Source organism: Aythya marila (assembly GCF_965140915.1).
Source record: "Aythya marila genome assembly, chromosome: 24".
NCBI classification, from domain to species: Eukaryota; Metazoa; Chordata; class Aves; order Anseriformes; family Anatidae; genus Aythya; species Aythya marila.
Genome location: NC_139065.1, coordinates 4,631,009 through 4,653,868, shown reverse-complemented (window position 1 = coordinate 4,653,868; position 22,860 = coordinate 4,631,009). Strand labels below are relative to the sequence as shown.

Sequence of the window (22,860 nt, the reverse complement as noted above, 5' to 3'; positions counted from 1 at the left end):
GTTTCGGATGCTGTGCCACAGAATCGTCAATGCCACCTGGTTCACCAACTTCATCCTGCTCTTCATTCTGCTCAGCAGCATCTCCCTGGCAGCTGAGGATCCCATCCGTGCCGAGTCATTCCGCAACCAGGTGCGAGGGTGACTCGGGTGGGTGGGGGAGATGTCACGGAGACTCCCAGCTCCCCTGTGAGCAGATACCTGCTTGCCAGGTGTTGAGCCTAGCTGAGTTTTGGTAGTTGTGGTTTTTTTTTTCTTCTTTTTTCTTGTTTTCTTTTTTCTTTTTTTTTTCCCTCTAAGGGAATTTTAATCAGAGAAAGGGAGTCTCACAAAGGGCCCCCTGTTGCTCTTCTGGTCTCCGGGAGGAGAGCCTACCTCTTTGCTCTTGTTCTGAATCCAAGGAAGATGATTCTGGGGGACTGGGTTCTCCTGGGTTAATCCCTGCCTCTGGGAGGGCAGGATGCTCGGGGAGGGGAGGCTGCTTGTGCTTCCCATCCAGGGGAAACAGCGGGACAAAGTTTTACTGCTCTGTATCTCAGGTTATTCCCAGTAAAGAGATCTACCTGCTAGGGTGAGCGAGATTACCTTGGTTTAGGGCTGTGGCAGCTTACTGGGGACAGGGACATCCCATGCAGACTGGACAAGTGGTGTGTGCAGCGCCTGAAACACTGCCTGCATGGGGCAGGGGTAGCCCCACGGGTCTAGGCTTGTGTGGTGCCTGGCAGGGACAAGGGGGTCTCTCAGGGTGCCCATTGCTTTTGGGGACCGGAGTCTTTCAGGTGAATCAGGGCAAGCATCACTTGCTTGGAGACTGAGAGCTTGGTCCCAGGCTGGAAACTGGGTCGTGTTTCCTGCGGAAACTGGGGGAAATCAAAAAAGTGAAGGGAATTTCATGCGTGGTCTCAGCCCTGGGTTTGCACACCCTGGATGACAAACAGACCCAGGGTGGATGGCAAACCACAGTGCCAGAACATTTGAAAACACTGGTGCATTTCCCACATCACCCAAATCTCACCCAGTTCTGGTGTTTACATCCCCAGATTCTTGGATACTTTGACATCGGTTTCACCTCCGTCTTCACCGTTGAAATCGTCCTGAAGGTGAGTCCACCTGCTCCCGTGGCCCTGGCCATGCACATGAGCCAGGTCTGGGCTGTGTTCTGGCTGTGGGCACGAGCTCCAGGAGCAGGCAGGGAGCAGCTGCCAGCTGAGCCTAACGTCCCCCAGTTTTGGGCACCCCAGGGCATGTGCCCTGCCCAAGGGGCCAGACCCTTGCAGCGAGGTCAGGCAGCTGTGCTGTGACACCAGGACAGATGGGCCGTGGCACCAGCATTTCTGTCCTGGCATGTCTATAAGAAAAGCTTTGGGAAAGAGAAAGCAATGAAAATCTGTGAAGTAAAACCATATTCCAGCAGCTGCTGTGAGCTGCTCCTGCTGTAAGTCTTTCTGCTCTTCTCCTCTTTGCTTTGCTGAATGACTGGGCAGAGTTTTTTTCTCCACCAGTGCAGTGCAAAGGATTTCCAGCTGAAGTCAGCTGCCTGCCTGGCTGCAAAGCAAGGGCTTTGAGCAGGATGGGGTCCCTGGGCCATGGGAAAAGCTTTCTGTGCCTTGCCTGCCCTGGAGCTGCAGAGGGTTTGTGCCCTGAGCCTTGCCCTGCCTCTCCCCTAACTCCTCCTGCTCCCCAGATGACAGCCTACGGCGCTTTCCTGCACAAAGGCTCCTTCTGCAGGAACTCTTTCAACATCCTCGACTTGCTGGTGGTTGCCGTCTCCCTCATCTCCATGGGAATCGAGTAAGCAGCTCCACGCTTCCCAGGGTGGGCACTGCTCTTGTTTAGCCTGGCCGGGCAGCGGGGGTGCTGCAGCAGTTTGGGTTGGGTGGGATGGGAGCTGCCAGCCCATGTGTTAGAGCCCCCAAAATGTGTCCCTGGCTGTATTTTTAAGGGAAACATGGCCTGGGTGGCTGGGAGGCAAACCCCTTGGGTGACAAAGGGGAAGATCTGGGTGGGAATTCAACTGGGAGTCCCTTTTTCCCATCTGGGAATTGCCCTGTCTCAGCTCTGTGTTCCTCCTCAGGTCCAGCACCATCTCGGTGGTGAAGATCCTCCGGGTGCTGAGGGTGCTGAGGCCTCTGCGAGCCATCAACAGGGCCAAGGGGCTGAAGGTAAGAGCGAGGCTGGGATCCTCGGCCCATGGGAGTCCCCATGGAAGGTTATGTGGGGTTTTATGCCCTGTGGGGTTTGTAGGATCAGGAAAACAATTCCCACTCCCCATCTGGGGAAGGAGCCTGCCCTATCCCATTGCTCTTGGCAGGTTCCTGCTTTCACCTGCCTGTTTTTTTTTCTTTTTTTTTCTTCTTCCTTTTCTGAGTGTGGGGCACATGGGGGAGCCTTGCCCCAGGCATGCTCACGTGTGCTCTGTCCTTGACCAGCACGTGGTGCAGTGTGTGTTCGTGGCCATCAAGACCATCGGCAACATCGTGGTCGTCACGACATTGCTGCAGTTCATGTTTGCCTGCATCGGGGTCCAGCTCTTCAAGGTGAGAGATGTCCCGGGTGGGCAGGAGAGACGTGCAGCCCAGGGCTTTGGGGTCTTGTAGTCACAGGGCTTTGGGGTTGATGTCTCCCGATGCCGAGGTCAGCACAGAACGTGCTGTCTGTGCTCTGTGAAGATGCCTGCCTGTAGCAGGCCTCCCAGCAGAAGTGCCTGTAGTGGGAGGAGGGCAGGAACCACCCAGGACATTGTCAGCTCCAGGCAGCACATGCAGAGGGACCAGCTCCCTTCCCCTGCTCACTGCCTCAGTTTCCCCTCTGGGAGAGGTCAGAGCCAGCACGGAGACAGGATGGGAATCAACCAATCTGTGAAAAATCACAGGAAAAAACACAAAATCATAGCTCCTCCTGCTCTCTTTCAAACGCAGGGGAAGTTTTACAGCTGCTCAGATCCATCCAAGCTGACGGAGAAGGAGTGCAGGTAAGAGGGCAGCAGGCAGGGAGGGGAAGGGGGCGTGTGGCTGTTGGCGTGCCTGCAAGGGGATCCCGCAGCCAGCAAGAAGGGGCTGGGAGCTCTCCTGCTGCTGTCCCTAGGATAAACGTAGCCCAAGGCCGTGCTCCCCTCCCAGGGACAGGCAGCCCTGGGGCAGCGCGGCAGCAGGAGGGGGCCGTGCCAGGTGAGCGCCGCATCCCTTCTGCTGCAGGGGCGATTTCATCGACTACGTGGACGGGGACCCGACGCAGATCGAGCTGAAGAAGCGCGTCTGGTTCCACAACGACTTCCACTTCAACAACGTCTTCTCGGCCATGATGTCGCTTTTCACCGTCTCCACCTTCGAGGGCTGGCCAGAGTGAGTCTGGTGTGCGGGGGCCCGACGAGGGCCGGGTCGTGCTGGGAGCAGGTCGCTGCCCGCAGGCTGATTGCCAGCCGGGAGCTGGAAAGCCTTTGCCAGGGAAAGAAGAGCTGCCCGGGCTGAGGAGCAGGGCTAGCCATCCTGGTAGGGGCTGGAGAGCCAGCAGGGTGATCCCCGCAGCCCAGTTCTACCCCTGCTGGATTTGGGATTTCTCCAGAGCTCTCTGTAGCCTGCAAGAAGGCAGACGGTCTTCCCCCCCCTTAACTAGGGTCTCTGTTGCCTCGCTTTCCCTCCTGTAGGCTGCTATACAGGGCCATTGACACTAATGATGAGAATAAAGGCCCTATCTACAACTACCGGGTGGAGATCGCAATGTTCTTCATCATCTACATCATCCTCATTGCCTTCTTCATGATGAACATCTTTGTGGGCTTTGTCATTGTCACCTTCCAGGAGCAGGGGGAGAGCGAGTACAAGAACTGTGAGCTGGACAAGAACCAGGTACTGGAGCTGCTGGGACGGGGCGAGGTGGATCCAGCCCGTAGTGCTCAGTGGGGGATCAGCAGCAGGGCAGCACGGCAACCTTTGGAGGCAAGGGGTGGCTTTGGGAACGTGGTTCTGGGTGGGGAGAGCACGGCAGGTACTTGGTCATCACTGTCTCTGGCTCATGGCACACAGGGCTGAGGAAGAAGGGTGGATCCAGCTGGTGCTGGTGGGGCTGTGCACTGTCACTGGTGGTGCTGGCTCCGTGCTCGTGCCCCTGTCCCTGCTGTGTGTATCTCCCTGGTTTCACACCTCTCCTGCTCTCCCCAGCGCCAGTGTGTGCAGTACGCGCTGAAGGCTCGCCCGCTGCGGCGCTACATCCCCAAGAACCCCTACCAGTACCAGATCTGGTACGTGGTCACCTCCTCCTACTTCGAGTACCTCATGTTCTTCCTGATCCTGCTCAACACCATCTGCCTGGGCATGCAGGTAAGGGGGGGAGTGCTGACCTCAGGGCGGTGGTGCCCCCCTGAGACCCCCGTGCCTGTGGCACCGGGCTGGCTGGGCTCAGGGTGTGCGCTCTGCAGCCCTGGGGAGAAAGGGGGAGAGGTTGGATGTGGGGTGCCCAGAGGAGGGGCTGCAGCAGGGGGGATTTTTTGGTTTTGCTGGAAGTTTTCCCAGCCACAGGTCTGGGGGAGGCTGCTCTCCCTGCAGCTGGGCTGACACAGCTGCTCCTGCATTTTCTCAGCATTACAACCAGTCTGCGGAAATGAACCACATCTCAGACATCCTCAATGTGGCCTTCACCGTCCTCTTCACCCTGGAGATGATCCTCAAGCTCATGGCCTTCAAAGCCAAGGTGAGGGCAGGGCGCAGCCTGGATATCAGAGGGCTGATTAATTCCCTCATCGGGCTCTCCTTCCCCTGGGCTCCAGCATCCATCTCCTCCTTGTCTTTGTTCTTGGATGTTCATCCCTCTTCTCTCTGGCTCTCCCCCTGCAGGGCTACTTCGGGGACCCCTGGAACGTCTTTGACTTCCTCATCGTGATCGGCAGCATCATCGATGTCATCCTCAGCGAGATCGATGTAAGTGCCGGGCTGCTCGGGCACGAGGGTGTCCCCTCGCCCCGCCTGGGGCTGCTGGTGCCTGCCCCAGGGTGAACTGGGGATACTGGAGTGGTGCCCAGCTCCGTGGGGCTTTGGTGGCCTCTCTATAAACACAGGGGACCGTCCCCAGCCTGCAAGATGTGTTCCAGCCCCTGCCCCACTCACCCTGCCTGTCTGCTGTGTGTGCCCACCTCGACAGGTCCGGGTGTCCATCCTCGGATTGGGGCGGGTGGGCAGAAAAAGGGCTCCCCTGCAGCTCCCTGTACCCTCAGGGTGCTGCTGACCCATGATGTGCTGCTGACCCATGCCACGGGAGGGTTGGGCACATCAAATCTCAATGAAATCGCTTTGTGCGTGTCCCTGTACACAGCAATCCATGCATGTGTGCGTGTGTCTCCCCTAAATGTGGTCTGTGCTCTGTGCCATACACACCGGGGGGCTGCAGCCACTGGTTATATGCTGATAAATGCTCTACTGGGAGCACTGGGAGCATTTTCAGAGCGTGTCACAGCACTGGGACCTCCCCAGACCACAACCAGCTCTGAAAATGCCCCTGTGCACCGGGAGGTCATGCGCTGCGTTTGGCAGACCCGACGGTAACTGGAGAAGCAGCTGTAGGGTCGGGTGGATGAGGTTAACCCTCTCTGGTGACTTTGCACGTCTCCCCTCGGGAGCAGGGCTTTATCTGGCAGAGCTGCTGCCACGGCCACCCTCGGGAGAGTCCTGCAGCCGTCCCCATGCAGAGGAGGAGAGGCTCAGGGGTCCTTGGATGAGAGAAACCACCCATCTTTCTCCCAAAACATTCCTCCCTGCAAGCCCCACACCTTGATACTGCCATCCTCCGTGCCTCTGGGCTTCTCAGCCTTGATGATTCCCAAATTTCCTGCCAGTCCCAGCAGCTTCCAGCTGCCACCAAGCCTCCCAAGACCCCATCCTGGGACCTGAGGGGTCAGGGTGAGGTGTCTCCATCCCTCCTGGTCCCCAGGAGCTGGTTGCAGTCGCTGCACCCCACGGGTCACTGTGCAGGTGTGGGCACACCTTGGGGGCTGCAGCTTTTTTGGGGGGGTGCCCCTCAACAGCTGAGCCATTCCCGAGGGCACCAAGGCATGTGACTGGTTTGCAAAGTCTGTCTTTTCTTCCTCTCTCTCCCTTCTGCCTCTGTTTTCCTCCCTCGTGTCTCTGTCAGGGATGGGGATGTGGGGAAGGCTGTGCCGTGAGGAGCCCTCTGCCCCTCACCAAACCCCAAATCCTCACAGTTGTTCAGTCCCTGAGTTCTCGTCGGGGTTATTGAGGGGTCTGGGAAAGTTCTGGCTGCAGGAAGAGGGCAACGGAGGTGGGAGACCCTCTGGTGGTGCCACCCCAAGCTCTGGGGTCGGCAGTGTCCATGCTGCCCTGGGAGTTCAGCACCGCTGCAAGGTTTCCAGCCCTGAAAATCCCCCAAAATCACTGCAAGGGCACCGAGGCTGCGGGAGGGAGCTGGGGACCCCTCCGAGGGCTGGGTGCTGGAGCCTGGCAGCTTTGAGGAGCTTCAAGGCTTTGTGTGTGTGCACACGTGAGCGTGACCGGGAGCTCCTCTGCGTGCAAATGAGTGTGCCCGGGGCGTGTGGGTGTGCGCCAGCACCAGCTCCTGCTTTTCCCCTTCTTGGAGGGCAAGTGAATGGTGCTGGGCAGGGGTTTGCCTCCTGCCGTGGCCCTGTGCCTGCTTGGGGTGGGGGTGATTTATGGGAGGCAGCTGAACCAGGCAGTGCTGAGCGTTTGCCCAGGTTTCCTGTCCCTCTGCCCTCGCCCCAGGTGTGTTTGCTGCAGCGGGTGAAGCGTGGAGGTGGGCACTGTGCCCCCGTGCTCACGATGCTCTCCCGGCCATCTGTCTGCTGCCACTGCCCCCCAAAAGCCATCTCCTCATCCGACGAGCCCCACTGATGGTGCCTCCGCCTGCGTCCTTCCCCTCTTGTCCCCAGTTTCCATCTTCCTGCTGCCTGTGCCACCACCTTCTGCGACCCTCCCCGTCTCTCGTTTCTCCCTCCCTCCTGCTGACTCTTTTTATTCTCTTGGCAGACCGTTCTTGCCTCCAGCGGCGGATTGTACTGCCTCGGCGGGGGCTGTGAGAACATCGTAAATACCAGCTGCACGTGCTTGCAGTGGACCCGACCCCTTTCCCCTTTGCTGCCTGGGGCCCTACCAGCCTGCCCGCGGCCAGCGTTTGCACGTGTCCTGCATGCATTAGGACGCCCCGAGCCCTGCTGCTCCCCTCTGCTGTGCACATCTCGCCTCCAGGAGCCCAAGGGCCAGGCTCCGGAGATGGGGAGAGGTCGGTGGCAGGTCCCACGTGCAGCACCTGGCTCATCTCCGTGCCCCTAGGGCATATTGTAGCGGGTCCCAGGGCCCTCGTGCACTGTCCTGGTGCTGCTGCGTGGGGATGTGGCCACTTCCCTGGCCACTGTGCTGCTGAGTGCTAGGAAGGAGAAAGGCAAGAAAAGGAGGGGTGGGAAGAAGAGGTGGTGGCTTCCAGTGCAGCCCCGGGGATTCAGAAAAGCCATAATGGGGAAATTGGATCTGCTGGAGGGCCCGGGGGTGTCTGAGGGTGGGTTTTATTGCCCTGATACCTCTGGGAGGAGGCGGGTTGGGTGATGGGAATGAGGGGGGTCAGCAGGAAAGCCCTGGGAAGCCGAGGGGAAGCAGGAGGGGTAGCAGAGGTGTGATGGGATGGACATTTGCTCGTGGCACTTGGTGAGCAAGGCTGGGGCTGTGCCGTGCCAAAACAACCTCCCCAGCAGGTAACTGAGCCCCCAGCATCTCCCACAGCCCCCAGTAGACCCCAAGGTGGCAGCGTAACATATAGGGTGTGCAGGGTGAGAGAGCAGAGAGTGAGCCTGTCCTCGGGCAGCCCTGGGTGGGATGGGATGGGACGGGATGGGATGGGATGGGATGGGATGGGATAGTTGGAAGGAACCTTCAAAGCTCATCACGTCCAGCTGCTTGACCACTTCAGGACTAACCAAAAATTAACGCATGGGATTGAGGGCATTACCCAAATGCCTCGTGAACACCTCCAGGCATCACCCACCTCTTGGGGCATGTGGTGAACGGCATGGCTCCCCCAGCCTGTGCTACAGCATGCCTCTCCCCCCGCCGTGTCCCATCCCTACCTAAGGGGACTCCTGTAGGGTCTGTGACTGCTGCTCCCCTCTGCCTGCAGGACCCCGATGACAACTCCCGCGTCTCCATCACTTTCTTCCGCCTGTTCCGCGTCATGCGGCTGGTGAAGCTGCTGAGCCGGGGAGAAGGCGTCCGGACCCTCCTGTGGACCTTCATCAAATCCTTCCAGGTTTGTGAGGAGCACACCAGCACGAGCCCAGGGCTGGCAGCAAGCTCTGAGCAGCAAGCTGTCCCGTCCCCACGGTGCTGTCCCCCAATAACTCCAGCCCCGACCCGCTGTCCCTGGGTGTCCCCTGGTGCTGGGCTGCCTCTCACCCGAGCCGTGATCCTTTTGCCGCAGGCTCTGCCCTACGTTGCCCTCCTGATTGTGATGCTGTTCTTCATCTATGCTGTGATTGGGATGCAGGTGAGAGGCACAGGGGGGGGATTTGGTCTCGAACAGGGACCTGAGCCTGGGAGCAGCGGGGGAGATGGGGCAGGGGGGGACTGGATCCTCTGCACGGCAGTGCTGGGGGCTTTGAGCACGGTGGGACTGCTTTTCCCTGGTCTCTGAGGATGCCCAGAATTAACACAGCCTGAGCACCTCCTCCCATCCCCAGGCTGCAGCTAAGGCAACCCAGGCACACACCAAATAGCACTTTCTGAGTCAACAGCATGACGCAGACACGCTGTCACCAGTGCCTGGGTCGTGAGATCTCCTTGTCTCGGGTGCAGCACAGCATCGACAGGGGGCTTTTGGCATAGGCAGGGATGTCCAAGCTGCTCACGAGCCCCAGAACAACCACGTCCCCCCTGGTCTCACGCTCTCTTTTGGGGAAAATCAAAGCCAAGTAACCAAGATGAAGAGGAACTCCTGGGCTGGGGTGCTCTGGAGGGCGAGGGTGCGTGAGACAGGGTGCTGGGGGCTGACAGTCTGATTTACAGATGTTTGGGAAGATCGCCATGGTGGACGGGACCCAGATCAACAGAAACAACAACTTCCAAACCTTCCCACAGGCTGTGCTGCTGCTCTTCAGGTCGGTACTGTCTCAGGGAGCAGGCAGCTCCAGAATGGAGCTGGGCTCCGAGCTGGCACGGGAGCCTCCCGGCTTGGACTAAGGGACGCCAGCATTTCCGCAGCTGATTGATTTTTTTGCCCTACAGAAAAAAAAGTCTGGGGGCACCGTGGTGTTTCTGTTCTGCATGTTTCCTTCCCAGACTGGATTTTAATTAGTGAATTTTCAGGAAAAGCAAGGGGAAGGGAGAGTTCAGCCCAAGGCTTTCCTTGACCCCAAATGCTTCGCTTTGGAGCTCGCAATAGCAGGCTCCCACGCCCTCCCTGCAGCAGCGCAGCGAGCCCAGGACCCTGCCTTCTCCTTTCCCTGCTCCCCGCTGTATGGGGCTGGTCCCTGCAGGCCCAGCAGCCCTGCAGGAGGTGCCGGGTTCAGCGGGCATCCCCCTCTCCCCAGGTGTGCGACAGGGGAGGCCTGGCAGGAGATCCTGCTGGACTGCAGCTACGGGAAGCTGTGCGACCCCGAGTCCGACTTTGCCGAGGGCGAGGAGTACACCTGCGGCACGGGCTTTGCCTACTTCTATTTCATCAGCTTCTACATGCTCTGTGCCTTCCTGGTACGTGGGGCTGTGCATCCCCTTTAGTTCCTCCCTGTATCCCCCGTGTGCTGCTGCCCAGCCATGCACCGGTGCTGGCTCCTCCTGAGAGGGAAGAGCTGCGTGTGCCGGCCGCATCCTGCTGTGTAACCCCATGGGGTGGGGGTCCTGCCTCTGTGTGGGGTCACCAACAGCATCCCCTGGCTCCAGGGAGCCCTGGCGCCTTCCTGTCCCTGACCCGATGTGTGTCTGCCTGTGCTTTGTCCCCTGGATGGAGCCCGTGGGCTGCCCTGCCCTGCTGTGCGTGGGGTGGGGGGTCACGGTCCCCTCTGCCCCCAGATCATTAACCTCTTTGTGGCCGTCATCATGGACAACTTTGACTACCTCACACGGGACTGGTCCATCCTTGGCCCACACCACCTGGATGAGTTCAAGAGGATCTGGGCTGAGTACGACCCCGAGGCCAAGTGAGTGGCCGCGTGTGCGTGGCAGGGGGTGAGGGACGTGGAGGGGACGCTCCGTGGGGACCTGTGTTGGGGGGCTTGGGTTGGGCTGCCCTCTGTGCTGCAACCTGGGGCCAGCAGGGCCACACGAGCCTCAGCACTGTCTGGCATTTAGATCCTGGCTTCCCAAAGGTGGGTTTGGGCTCGCCGGCATGTCCCAGAGTTGGCACGAGCCATCAGGAGCTTTGGAGACACAAGACTCCCGTTTCCCTCCTCGTCCAGCCCTGGTGGTGCTGCCAACTCTTCCCATACCTCCTTTATCTGCCACCTTGCCTCGGGGAACAGTTGTTTTCCCCAGGAGGAGCGCAGGGAAGTAAAAGGATTTGCCCACCACGCAGACCACGAAGACAAACCCACCCAGCCCCTCCCCAAACCGCTGCCCCCCCTTGTCTGCCACCACGCTGCTGATGCAGCTCGTTGCCTCTGCAGGGGCAGGATCAAACACCTGGACGTGGTGACTCTGCTGAGACGTATCCAGCCTCCCCTGGGCTTCGGGAAGTTCTGCCCGCACCGTGTAGCTTGTAAGGTAAGAGCCAAGGAGAGGTGGGTGCGTGGGCACGGGGCACCTTCCCCAGGCCATCCCTGCATCCTCCCCGGAGAGGCTGAGGACACGAATTCAGCCAGCTTTCTACTTTCATGCTCTATGCTCATGCTCTGACCTCTGGTTTTTAATGGAGAGGAGTCTTTCAGAGGCAAGGAGAGGTGCTGTAACCTGCACGGAGCTGATGCATTTCAGGGTCCCGAAGATAAGGACTTGCCTGTGCTCACCTCCACACCCAGGGGATGACACCCGTGGGCTGCCCTCCTGCAGCCCTCGTTGCACAGAGGTTTCCAAACTGTGCTGAGTGCTCCACATCTGCACCTGGGGCAAGGGGGCAGCGCTGGGGCTGGGAACACGGCCACATCTTCTGGGCTGTCGAGGTTTGTCTCCGAGAGCTGATAGCACTGAGGTAGCTGGAGACTGCAGTTCTGAGCACACTTTTCCACGCTTGGCTCTCTGCACAAAACCAGGGTCTGCACGAGGCTCCCAGGAAAACCACGTGGGCAGGAGCTCAGGGTTATATCTCCACGGGTATAAACCCTCAGGGATCTCCATGAAACTTGTTAGGGGGTTGATCCCCAGGCCCTTCCTGGCAGCCTGGTGCGCTTTGTGGAGGACGGAAGGCAAAGCAGCAGGAATGCACCCTGAGAGCAGCGCCGTGTTTCTCCTGCTGGGGAGGGCAGCCGGCCTGCTCTGCCTCGTGGGGACACGGTTATCGGTTTGCTCCGCAGCGTCTGGTGTGCATGAACATGCCCCTGAACAGCGACGGCACCGTCACCTTCAATGCAACCCTCTTTGCGCTGGTGAGGACAGCCCTCAAGATCAAGACAGAAGGTGCGGGGTGCTCGGGTCTGCTTCCACGGCACAGCGGGGGGACTCTCTCCTTGTGCACGCGCATGGGGCTGCTCGGGCAAAGCCTGGAGGGCATTATGAGTTGCAGGGCTGTGTGTTGTGACCCCGAAGAGCGAATCGCTGGCACCCCAGCTGTGTGACTTCACTCTGAACAGCTCAGGAGCTGTTCTGACCCAGTTCCAAGCCCTGTCTCGGTGCACAGCCACCCTTCCTACACCGTTGAGGGTAGCTTGATCTCCCTGTGTGCCTGACACAGCGCTGGTTGTTCCAGTTTTCCATCTCCCCGGGTACAAATAACCTCAGACTGGGATGGAAGAGGCTGGCTGCCCTTTGAATTCGGCTGTGCCGGGGTGGAGTTGCTTTCACCCTCTTCCTCGCCAGCAGGGCGGTTTGCAAAGCCCTGCCTTGGTGAGAAACCACACCAGCTTGTTTCCGTGCCTGTGGGTCAGGCAGCACCCCCAGCAGCACGGCGCGGTGCCTCCCCTTCAGCCGGGGTGGGGGACACGGCCTCCAGCACCGTGCAGGAAGCACTGGGAGGATCAGAGGAGATCTGAGAGCAGGCATGAGGACGGGCTGGGCGTGCAAATGAGCAGGAGCAGTAAATCCTGGGAGAGCACGGAAGGGGGGGGGGTTGGAGCCTGCTGCTGATCATCACAGCAGAGACCACGGCACTCGTGTTCCACCCGTTTCCTAGCTGTGACTCACCCTGTAGTTAAGGCCTTTTTGCTAAAATCAAAGCCTTATTCCTACAAAGCTGCCGTTTGATGGGTGCTGTCACACCCTGGAAGAGCCTGGCCAGGTTTCCACACGCTTTGCCTTCTTCCCCCATGTCCGCTTTCCCTTGGGAACCAACCAACCCGTCCCGCTCGCTTTTCTCACAGGGAACTTCGAGCAGGCCAACGAGGAGCTCAGAGCTATTATCAAAAAAATCTGGAAGCGAACCAGTATGAAACTGCTGGACCAGGTCATCCCACCGATCGGAGGTATCCCACCCCGTGGTGCCTCCCGGGGGGCCAAACGACCCCTGGGGCTCAGCTATGGCAATTCAGGGCAGTGCCATCAGGTTGTTCTCCTCCTTTCCAGATGATGAGGTGACAGTGGGCAAATTCTACGCCACGTTCCTCATCCAGGAGCATTTCAGGAAGTTCATGAAGCGCCAGGAGGAGTATTACGGGTACCGTCCCAAGAAGAACCCCGTAGAGATCCAGGTTCGTGGATCTAGCAGAGGCATCTTTGTGCCCGGTCAGAGCAGCAGGGATACCCCCAGCCTCTCCTGACCTTCTTACACAGAGGAAAACCCTTTGTGGTGGAAATAAAACAAGCCCTGAGAGTGCCGGGTGAGGGAATGAGCCAGGCCCCAGCTCAGATACCTGTGGGTGAGGGACAAAGTTCTGTCTCCCCTTTGGGCACCACCGGCCCAACCCATTAACGGGCTGCCCTTAGCAAACCCCTTTTTTGGGCAGCATCAGCCCAAAGATGTTACACCAAGCACAGGGCCAGCAGCAGGGTGACCATGGCCTTTGCCAAGGCCTGGAGACCTCCTGAGTGTGCCCCATCACCGTTTCTTCTCCAAAGCCCCACGTGAGAGGGGTTGTGGGGCCAGGCCACCTCCAGCCATGCTTTCTTGTCCCCACCAGGCCGGGCTGAGGAGCATTGAAGAAGAAGCAGCTCCGGAAATCCATCGAGCCATCTCTGGGGACCTGATGGCTGAGGAGGAGCTGGAAAGAGCGATGGTGGAGGCTGCCATGGAGGAAGGGATATACAGGGTGAGCACAGCCCGCGGGGCACCCCACCGTTTGGTGGGGGCTCAACGTGGCGACCAGCAGGCCTCAGAGATGAGCCTGACCATGACAGGCAGCGTGGGCCACCACGATTATATCAGTGCTTCTGTCTTCCTTCTCCCTGAGCATCGGGACATCCTGGCCCAGTCGCCCTGAGCAGCACATTCATGGTCTGAATTTTTGGGTAGACCTGTGCGGTGCCAGGAGTTGGACTGAATGATCCTTATGGGTCCCTTCCAACTCGGGTTCTTCTATGATTCTGTGTTACTCGCCTCAGTTTCCCCCTCTATTTTTACAGACCATGCTCACATGCCTGGCAGGGATGTGGTGAACATTGGCCCCCAGATTTGGAGGGCCCCATCCACCCCTCCTGCCAGGTTAAGGCAGGACAGCTGGGTGCCACCACAACGGGGACAGATCCACTTCTCTCCCTGCTGCCCCACGGGCCCCCAAACATATTTCCTTCCATGGGAATGGCCCCAAAGCCTCCCAGAGCTCCAGGCCTCCCCTGACGCCCTCCCCGTTGGTTGCAGAGGACAGGCGGCTTGTTTGGCCAGGTCGACAGCTTCTTGGAGCCGAGCAGCCCCCTGCAGCCCCACGTCACCAGCCAGAGACCCCTGCAGTTCGCAGAGGTGGGCAGCGAAGACCTTGATTCCCCTGTCTTCCTCGACGAATTCCCCCAGGAAGGCAACACCAACACCAACAACAGCAACTGGCCGGAGGGGTAAGGGCTGCTGAGCCTCGTGTGGGCATGGCAGGGCTGGGGGAAGAGCCAGGGGCCGTGCCCTGCAGCCCTGCAGCTCCCAGCGAGGCTGTGCTGGTGGCAATGCCGTGTGTTGGTCGTGCCCAGGGGATCCTCATGGGGCTAGGAAAGATCTGAGGAGAAGGGGCAGGGTTGCAGCAGCGAGCTCCCTGCAGACTGCGGGGAGGAACCAGGGGCTGGATGCCAATGCAGAAGCAGTCCCATAGATGCAGGAGCTCCGTGCAGAAATTTAGCCCTTGGGGTGTGAGGTAGGGGTGTCTGCACGTCCAGAGGTGTCCCCAGGACACGCAGGGTAGCTCCAGGGCTGATGTGAGGCCCCATACGCAGTGTGCATGTGTCCCTGAGCTTGTCCTTCTCATCATTCCTTCACCTCGGCGCTGTTACCATCACAATCTCTGAGTCCCAAGGCCCGGGTAGGGGCCACCAGTGCCCAACATGGGTACAAGGGACGAGGGTTACCCGTGTAGGAGAACATACTTCTCATTTTTGGGGTCTCCACCCTGTTCATCCATCCCAGCTGTGTCCCCGGGGGTGGAGAAGGTGGGGAGGGCTGCGGCCGTGGCTGGAGCTGGGTACAGAGCAGGGCTCCCTGCTCAGCTGCCCCGTCTGCCTGCCCCTGCCAGGCTGCAGTACGAGGACGAGGTGCTGAGGAAGACGACGCCGGCAGCACCCAGGCCTCCAGCACAGGGTGAGTGTCGGCATCTTCCCTGTCCTGGGGTCCTGAGCCTGCTCGGGGGTGGTGGTGGCAGGCAGGAGGAGGAGCTGGGACTTGCAGCAGTCCAAAACCCCTCCACATGGTTCCCCTGGATAGACAACCCTTTCCCAGCTGGTCTCCTCTGGGTGGCTGTTGTGGCCTTGCCCTTGTGCCCCCCCAATGTCCCCTCCTGTCCTTCTCCTAGGCTGTGACCTCCCTTTCCCTTCGGAGAGGCTGCAGCAGAGGCCGAGCAGGAGGCGAGGAGCCGCCTCTGGGCATCTCCCAGCATCAGGGCAGCACCATCCGCCCCAGGAGGTAACGGGGACGGTGTGGGGCAGAGGAGGTGAAGCTCAGGGGCTCCAGAGGGATGGGATTGTGTGTATGGGCTGGGGACGGTCCCTGCAGCCCTCACATTTACGTGGGAGAGGTTTTCCGTGGGCACTGCCCGAGGCTGAGCTGCGGCTCTCTGCTCCTCTCACCCAGCCGTCCTCAGAACAGCAACGGGGTGACAGCGGCGTCCCCAGCACTTCTTCCACCCCGGCCATCACCTTCCTCATCCAGGAGGTAAGGCAGGGGCTGGGGGGAAGAGAGGCAGAGCTGCCGGGGAGGGAAGGGGGCTGGCGGGGGGCTGCTCGTGGCACGGAGGGGGATTGGAGCAGGACAAAGGCAGCGAGTGTGACCCCGTCCTCTGCTGCAGGCTCTGATCTCCGGGGGCCTTGAGGCTCTGGCCCGGGACCCGTCCTTCGTGGCGATGACCAGGGCCGAGATGGCAGCCAGCAGCCAGCTGGAGATGGATGAAGTGGAGAAGGCAGCTGTGGAGCTGCTGAAGGGAAGAGAAGCACCGCGGGACGCCGGTTCTGTCCCCTGGGACACCTCGGCTGCGTCACCAGCCGGCTCCCCGGGGCTCCACGCAGCTGCCTCCCAAAAATCCAACCCTGCTGCTCACCCGTGAGCCGCCTGCCACTGCGGCCCCCTGGGCACAGCCCCTTTCAGGACCCTGCGGGGGCTACCAGAGCAATGACAGGCATCTCGCCACCTTTTTTGGGGCTGTGGCTCCGGGGTGCTGGTGACGGGACAGGATAATGCTGTGCCAGAAGGGTCTGGGAAGAGCCGGACGGGTCATTAAAGTGTCCCTGCTGTGTGAGTCCCTGCGTTCCTCGTCCCCTCCTTCCTCTGCCAGCCCCACTGCACAGCTCAGGGCTGCTGACTGCTCAGCCTGGGGAGAGGACTGCAAATTGGGGCAGCAGCCGGATTTATTTCTCTCCAGGAAGGGGTCTGCCCCAGGGCTTGGTTTTACAGCCTTCTGGTGCCCCAGGAGGAATTTGGGTGCCAGGCACCGGGACAGCCCCGTTTCCCTCGGGCATCTGTAGGGTTCTTGCTTCAGAGGGCCTCCAGCCCCTCCAAAGTGGGTGATTCAGGCTTTTCCTTGCCTGATATATATTAAAATGCAGCAAACCGATAGGTCCCAGGAGAGGTATTGAATCAATAGCGCTTGTCTGCGCTCCAGCAGGGCATTTTGTTAACTTAATAAAAGGGAAACGGCTGTTGCTGAGCTCCATCTGCAGCCCGAGCTCTGGGGAGCCCTTCTGGCACAGGGGACGTGCTGGAGCAGCCCCCTTCCCCCAGGGGCTGTGGGATCGGGAAGGGGGCAGCCCTGGGAATCCCCTGCTCCTGCCCTAGGGCAGGGCACACAGCCCCTTAGGTGACCCTAAACACCTCTGCCCTCTCCTGAAGAGGGTTTTGGGGGCGGGTTGCTGATGGACCCGGTGTTTTTGTTGGGAGAGCTGTCAAGGATGCGCCTCAAGGTGGGCAGTGATGGTTTGTGGGTCCCACGGGGGGTGCAGGGCTGCGTGTGCCCCCTTCTGAGGGTGGAGGGGTGGGGGGGAGCTCACTGGAGCCCCCAAACACAAAGGGTGACACGGTGAGGGGGTCCTACAGCAGCGATGGGGCAATGCCTCTGCACCCTCTGCTTGGGTTTGGGGCTGCAGGGGGGCTGCTCTGCCCCAAAGTGACATTTGGGGGGGGGGGTTCTCCCTTGGGATGGAGCATGGGGTGGGCTCTGTAGGGCAGCACACGGTGTCACCAGCCCTCCAGCCCCGTGGGGCTTTGGTGGGTACACCCAGCACCCTGCTGCCCCCTCAGTGGGGTGACACCATGGCTGGGGTGGCAGCTGGCCCCGCACGGCCCCGGTACCCGCTTGGTACTGCCTGGTGCAGCCCTGTATGGCCCAGTGCAGCCCTGTATGGCCCAGTAAACCCAGTGGAGCCCCATATGACCCCATGCAGTCCTATATGGCCCAGTACACCCTGTGCAGCCCTATATGGCCTGGTACACTCGATGCAGCCCTGCACAGCTCGGTGCAGCCCGGCATGGCCTGGAGCAGCCCTATATGGCCTGGTACACCCAGTGCAGCCCAGTACAGCCCAGTACAGCCTGGTACACCTGGTACACTCAGTGCAGCCCTGCAGGGCCTGGTGCAGCCCAGTACACCCAGCACAGCCCTTTATGGCCCAGTATACCTGGTGCAGCCCTGTATGGCCTCGTGCAGCCCTATATGTCCTGGTTACACCCAGTACCCCCACTGCATCCCAGTTACACCCAGTACTCCCAGTACCCCCACTGCAGCCCAGTACGGCCCTGTACACCCGGTGCAGCCCCATACACCCCAGTTACACCCAGTACTCCCAGTACACTCACTGCATCCCTGTATGGCCCAGTTACACCTGGTGCAGCCCCATACATCCCAGTTACACCCGCTCCTCCCAGTACACCCACTGCAGCCCAGTATGGCCCGGATACACCCGGTGCAGCCCCATACATCCCAGTTACACCCAGTCCTCCCAGTACCCCCACCGCAGCCCAGTACAGCCCAGTATGACCCAGTACAGCCCAGTATGACCCAGTACACCCAGGAACGGGGCCGCCGGCCCGGCAGAGGGCAGCAGGAACAGACTGGGGGTGCTGGGGGGGGGTGCGCGTGTAAACGGGGGGGGGGCTGCGCGTGCCCGACCGTGCGCGTGTGCGCGCCTGGCCGGGGGCGTGCCCCCGAAGCCCCGCCCATCGTGACCACGCCCGGACACGCCCCTAGAAGCCCCGCCCCCTCCAGACCCCCCCCTCCCCATCTCGCAGCCCCCGCCCCTCCCGGCCCCGCTGGCTGCGGAGCCCCCCCCGGCGGCACCGACCCCGGCGGCAGCGCCCGGACCGCCCCCGGCACCTGGGGCGCCGCCGCCGCCTTCCTCCTCCCCCTGCCTCTTCCTCCTCCTCCTCCTCCTCCTCTTCTTCCTCCTCCTCCTCCTCCTCCTCCTCCCCCCGCGGATGCTCTCGGGCAGCGGCGGCCGCGGTGCCCGGGCGGGGGGGGCATGGCGGCCCCGGACAGCTGCGTCAAGGTGGCCGTGAGGTGAGCGCCTCCGGGGGGGGGGTGGTGGTGGTGGTGGTCCCGGGGGTCCCGGGGGTCCCGGGACGGGGGTGGGGGGGCTCGGTGCAATCGTGGGAGGGGTCCGGTGCACCCCCTATGGGGGCTCGGTGCACCCCCATGGGGGGCTCGGTGCATCCCCGGGGGGGTTCCGTGCGCATCTGGGGCGCACCCGGTGCACCCCCAAGGGGAGCTCGGTGCGCCCCCGGGGGCTCTGTACCCACCTTGGGCTTCCCCCCCCCCTGTTTTACCCCCCTCTCCAGGGCAGCACGGGGGTCCCCCGAGCGGTGCAGAGCCGTGCCAGCCCCTCCCAGCCCCCCCCATCTTTTTTGGGGTTGCCCCCCCCCCCCCATCAGCACCATCACTGCTCTGCTGCCTGGCCCCGCAGTGCAGGGGGGACCCCAGACCCTTCCCTTGCACCTCGCTGCCCACCCCCCAAAGGGCTCCTGGCAGGTTTGGGGTCGGGTTTGACCCCCGGTGGTGTCCAGGGGACACGGGGGGGGGGGTCCCTGTGATGTGCTGGGGGGGCGATGCAGCATCTCCGTGTCCTTTGTGCTGTCTCCAAGCTGGGAACAATGCCCCTCACGGGTCTTGCACCTCCATAAAGGAGCTGCCAGGCACCGAATTCATGCCTGGTTTGGGGTGGAGGGATTTGGGGGGGGGGGATAGGGATGGGGCCCCGGGGCTGGGTTGCAGATCCCCGACCTCTGCTGCGGATCCGCAGGGGATGGATGGAGCTGGGAGCCGAGCGGGGGCTCTTTGTTAGCGCCGTACCCGGCTGGGTGCATTCTGAGCGCAGCCGCTGGGGTCCTGCGACCCGCGGCGTTTTCTTCACTCCTCTCCCTGCCAGGAAGGAGCCCCCGCGTCCCCAAACCCAGCAGAAGGGGGTTAAGACCCCGGTGGAAGCCCACGAGTGAAGCAGGTCCCGGTTGGAGCTGCCACCCCGCGTGGGGCAGGGGCCGGGTGCTCGGCTTCCTCCCGCTCACCCTGTGCCTGCCCCGCTCAGCCCGCGGCTTCCGCACTGCCCTGGGTCAGGCCCTGGGTGCCTCGAGTTCCCCGCAGGCTGCCGGAGTGGGGCGAGGGAAGGCTCAGACCCTCCCCATCCCACTGCTCCTGCCTCGGAGCCCACCGCGGGGCTGCGGGAAGGGCCAGGGGGTGACCCAGGGGGTGACCCAGGGGGTGACCCAGGGGGTGCCGCGGCCCCGTGCCCGCGAAGGCTCGAGGTGGATGGGGTGCGGATGGCAGAATGCAAGGGGGGTGCGGTGCTGCTCGAAGGGAGGTGCAGAGGCAGTGCCCTGGGCAGAGCACAAAAGATGCTGGGTGCAGCGTCAGGGATGGAGGGGGAAATGGGGGGGGTGTGTGGCTGCGCCTGCCGCCGCCGCCTGCGTGCGGGTGCACCCAGGCACCTCCCGGTGCTGCCCGCTCGGGGTTTTCTGCCTCGTTCCACCCCGCAGGCTGGGAATTGGGGCCAGGCTGGGGTCCGGCAGGCTGGGGGAGCAGCGGGGAGGGGACAGCATCCCTCCCGTGTGGGTGCTCCCACGGTGCCTGCGCAGGGCAGGTCAGGGGTGGCCGTGCCAGGGCAGTGACCCGGGAGCCGAGCGATGCCGGTGGCTGCGGGTGGAGATTTCCTGCTGGCCGCACTCTTCCCGTCCTCCATCCTGCGTTTCTCTTGGGATGGAGCCTTGGAACAAAGGCCCCGGCTCAGGGCCGGTCCCTTTTTTCCCCAGGAGATGAGCGGGTGCTGTCAGGGAGGGTGCTGCAGGGCTGTTCCCTTCCAAACCCTTCAGCCCCTGCCCGCGCTGCTGGCGGGTGCACGGGGAGGGGATCACGAGCAGGAGGTGATGGAAACGCGCATCCTCCCCTCCACGGCATCGTCGTGGTGGGGCTGGGGCATCCATGGCGAGGATCGGGGTGGGGTGGGAAGGCGCCCATCCCTTTCCCACCCCCCCCCCCAGCTCAGGGAAGGGTGCCCGTGTCCCCCCCGGGTGCCGCCGGTGGGCAGCGGGTGGCGGGGGCGATGCTGTGGGGAGGTGAACGGGCAGGACAAAGGAGGGTGGGGGCGAGGAGGCTGCGAGACAAAGCAGGCAGGTCGCAGTGCTTGGGGGGGGGGCTGCGTGGCTCCTGGCACAGGAGGGCCGAGCCTCTCCTCTCCCTGCTGCTTTTGTGCCCAAGCACAGGCACGGGTCCCCTCCCACCCTGCGGGTTTCTTTGTGTGACACCTTGCGGGGGGGAGCAGCCGGGATGCGGGGTCCTCCCGGACCCCCACCCTCCATGTGGAGCAGGTCCCGGCCCCCCCGGCTGTCTGGGGACAGGGCAGCTCCGGGAAGGATTGCGGAGGAGGTCGAACGCCTTTGGGGTGCGGCAGGATGGGAACAAAAGCCCCAATGTTGTCCCTTTGTGTTACCGTGCCCTTTCTTTGGGTTTCTGCATCCCTGCTGTTGGTGGGAGCGAGGGGAGGTGTGGGGGGACGTGGGGGGTCTTGGCAGGAAGGTGCTGGGAGCTGCTGGGCGGTGGGCACGGTCCCACTGATGCCGAGAGGTGCTGCAGCCACCAGGACTGATCTTTGGGGCCTCGTGGAGCCCCCAAGGTTGGGAGGATCAAGAAGGGGGGGCCCCGGTTCTTCTGCTTGCCCTGCCCCGGCAGGAGGAGGCCGTGGAGATGCGGCAGTGTCACCCTCGGCCTTCACGTATGAAAGAAATTTTCCTCCTTCCCCTCTGAGAGCCTCGGCGGCCCTGTTGGCACCGGGGCCGCGTGGAGCTGGGTGCCGGGGGGGGGGGGTTATTTAGGGCACGGGGGTGTTTTTTGGGCTTCCTGGTGCGCCACGAGCGCAATGGCTGATGCCTGCTGCAGCGCCGCCGCCAGCAGCGAGAAACGCAGCCCTGGGGGTGCTCCCGGCCCCGCGCCCAGCGGGTCCCTGCAGCAGGGACCCACACCGTGCTCCGCTGGGCTCCTGCCCCATTTTTAGGGTCTGCCTTCCCCCTGCCACCAGTCCCGAGCCCTCCGGGTCGCTTCGTGGGCCCGTCGGAGCTCGCCGGCTCTGGCGGATGCCGCCGGGGAAGGAAGCGAGGGGCTGAGCCGGGTGCTGCGCGCCGCGGTGCCGAGCGGGGCGACCTCAAAACCTCGGGTGCTCGCTCAGCAACCCTGGGAAGCCAACAACCTCCCCCTGTCCTTCTGCAGGTGACCTTCACAGCGTGGTTGCTGCACAGCAGCTCGCTGCGGCTCCCCGCACAGCTCAGCGGGGCTGGCCAGGCTCGGGGCCCCCCCTCTCCGTGCGGCACCGGGCTCCTGGTGGGCTCCTGGTGGGCTCCGGCACCCGGGGGTGCTGCGGGGGGAGCGGGGCTGTGGGGCTGCTGGAGGGTGCTGGCGCCCGGCCCCGCTGCACGCGTGGTTTTGCTGTGTCAGGGAGCGCTGGTGGTGAGCAGGAACCTGGGGCTGTTTGACTGCTTGGCTGGGGGGGGGCTGAGAAGCCGGGCTGGCTGCAGAAACGCCCCCCCAAGGGCCCTTTGCAGCCCCCCAAGGGCCCTCTGCAGCCCCCCAAGCGCGGCGTTGGTCGGGGGGAAAGCAGCACCCCCCGTGCCGGAGCTGCCTGCGGCACCCCAGCGCGCCCGGCCGGCTGCCGAGACGCAGGAAGCAGAGCTTGTGAAATTGGGGAAGGAAGTTGAGTCGGATTTCAAGTTTATTTAAACTCTGCAACCTCCAGTCCTCCGCTGCTCTCACAAACGCTCCCGCCGAGAGGGATGATGCTCCGTGCCCCTGTGCCGCCAGCGTTGGGTGCTGGCTGGGTGCTGCCCGGGGAGCTGCTCCCATCCTGTGCCCGGGAGGCAGGACGGGGTTTTTGGGGTGCTCGGCATCACGCAGCCATCGTGGCGAGTCTGGGGGGCTCAGCTTGGTGTGACCATGGGGGGGCAAAGCGTCCTGTTGTCCTGCCTGGGGCTCCGCTGCTCGCTGGGGGGGTTTCTGCTCTCACAAAGCCTGCGGGACCGGGGTCGGTGCCGAGGAGGTGGGGTGGTTGTGCCCCCTTTTGAACCAGGAGGGCACGGGGCCGTGGGGGCTGGCTCCTCCCGGGGCTGGTTTTGGGTCCAGGTGGGGAGGTGGCATCAGCCTGAGCGGTGTCACGGCACTGTCACCCGAGGGTGGTGGCACAGCCCCGTCCCCGGTGCTCGCTGCCATCCTGGTGCTGCCGTGGTTCCGAGCCCTTTGATGTGGTCCCAGGGGTGTGCGTTTAGTGGGAGGTGTCCCTCAAATGCTCTGTAGGGTCCCTTCCATCCCACACCGCTCTGGGACACCATGGGGACATTGCCAGACCCTCCACCCCGCTGCCTGGGGATGTGCCTGCCCCCAGTGTGACACCGGGACATCCCTTTTCCATCCCTTTTGGGGTCTCTCCCCCATCTGCAGGGACTGGGGGGCTCCCTGGTGATCGGGATCCAAGCCCCAAAACCGCATCCCGCGGCCGTGCGCGTTCCCATCCCCGCCCCGAGCGGGGTTCAGGTGTGGGGGCCCCATGCTTGGGGGCAGCGCCGGGGGCCAGGTGTGTGGGTGAGAGGGGTTTTTCCGTGCCTGGCCTCAATCAGGCGTGCGCCTGCTGGGTTTTACAGCGGAAATGTTCGAGAGGGGCTGGAAACCTCGGCGCTGCGAGG

At 62.3% G+C, this 22,860-nt stretch overlaps 2 protein-coding genes across 3 annotated transcripts in view; both read left to right on the top strand.

The window, feature by feature from the left end:
* The window catches only part of CACNA1S (calcium voltage-gated channel subunit alpha1 S), a 33,660-nt gene extending 17,708 nt beyond the window's left edge, over positions 1–15,952 (top strand). The window contains exons 18-44 of the mRNA XM_082778555.1: positions 1–130; positions 1,038–1,097; positions 1,682–1,788; positions 2,072–2,159; positions 2,427–2,534; positions 2,916–2,968; positions 3,192–3,338; positions 3,641–3,842; positions 4,155–4,313; positions 4,573–4,683; positions 4,827–4,910; positions 6,987–7,043; positions 8,128–8,256; positions 8,428–8,493; positions 9,012–9,103; positions 9,536–9,695; positions 10,014–10,141; positions 10,607–10,703; positions 11,450–11,552; positions 12,452–12,553; positions 12,654–12,778; positions 13,208–13,336; positions 13,885–14,075; positions 14,738–14,802; positions 15,014–15,123; positions 15,292–15,372; positions 15,506–15,952. Coding sequence (XP_082634681.1) covers positions 1–130; positions 1,038–1,097; positions 1,682–1,788; positions 2,072–2,159; positions 2,427–2,534; positions 2,916–2,968; positions 3,192–3,338; positions 3,641–3,842; positions 4,155–4,313; positions 4,573–4,683; positions 4,827–4,910; positions 6,987–7,043; positions 8,128–8,256; positions 8,428–8,493; positions 9,012–9,103; positions 9,536–9,695; positions 10,014–10,141; positions 10,607–10,703; positions 11,450–11,552; positions 12,452–12,553; positions 12,654–12,778; positions 13,208–13,336; positions 13,885–14,075; positions 14,738–14,802; positions 15,014–15,123; positions 15,292–15,372; positions 15,506–15,760 — 3,139 coding nt within the window. The 3' untranslated portion in view covers positions 15,761–15,952. The remainder of the gene's footprint in view (positions 131–1,037; positions 1,098–1,681; positions 1,789–2,071; positions 2,160–2,426; positions 2,535–2,915; positions 2,969–3,191; positions 3,339–3,640; positions 3,843–4,154; positions 4,314–4,572; positions 4,684–4,826; positions 4,911–6,986; positions 7,044–8,127; positions 8,257–8,427; positions 8,494–9,011; positions 9,104–9,535; positions 9,696–10,013; positions 10,142–10,606; positions 10,704–11,449; positions 11,553–12,451; positions 12,554–12,653; positions 12,779–13,207; positions 13,337–13,884; positions 14,076–14,737; positions 14,803–15,013; positions 15,124–15,291; positions 15,373–15,505) is intronic.
* Positions 15,953–18,065: 2,113 nt separating this feature from the next.
* The window catches only part of KIF21B (kinesin family member 21B), a 29,442-nt gene continuing 24,647 nt past the window's right edge, over positions 18,066–22,860 (top strand). For both annotated transcript variants that reach the window (XM_082778601.1, XM_082778600.1), the window contains exon 1: positions 18,066–18,205. In XM_082778601.1, the coding sequence (XP_082634727.1) occupies positions 18,168–18,205 (38 nt within the window). In that variant the 5' untranslated portion in view covers positions 18,066–18,167. The remainder of the gene's footprint in view (positions 18,206–22,860) is intronic.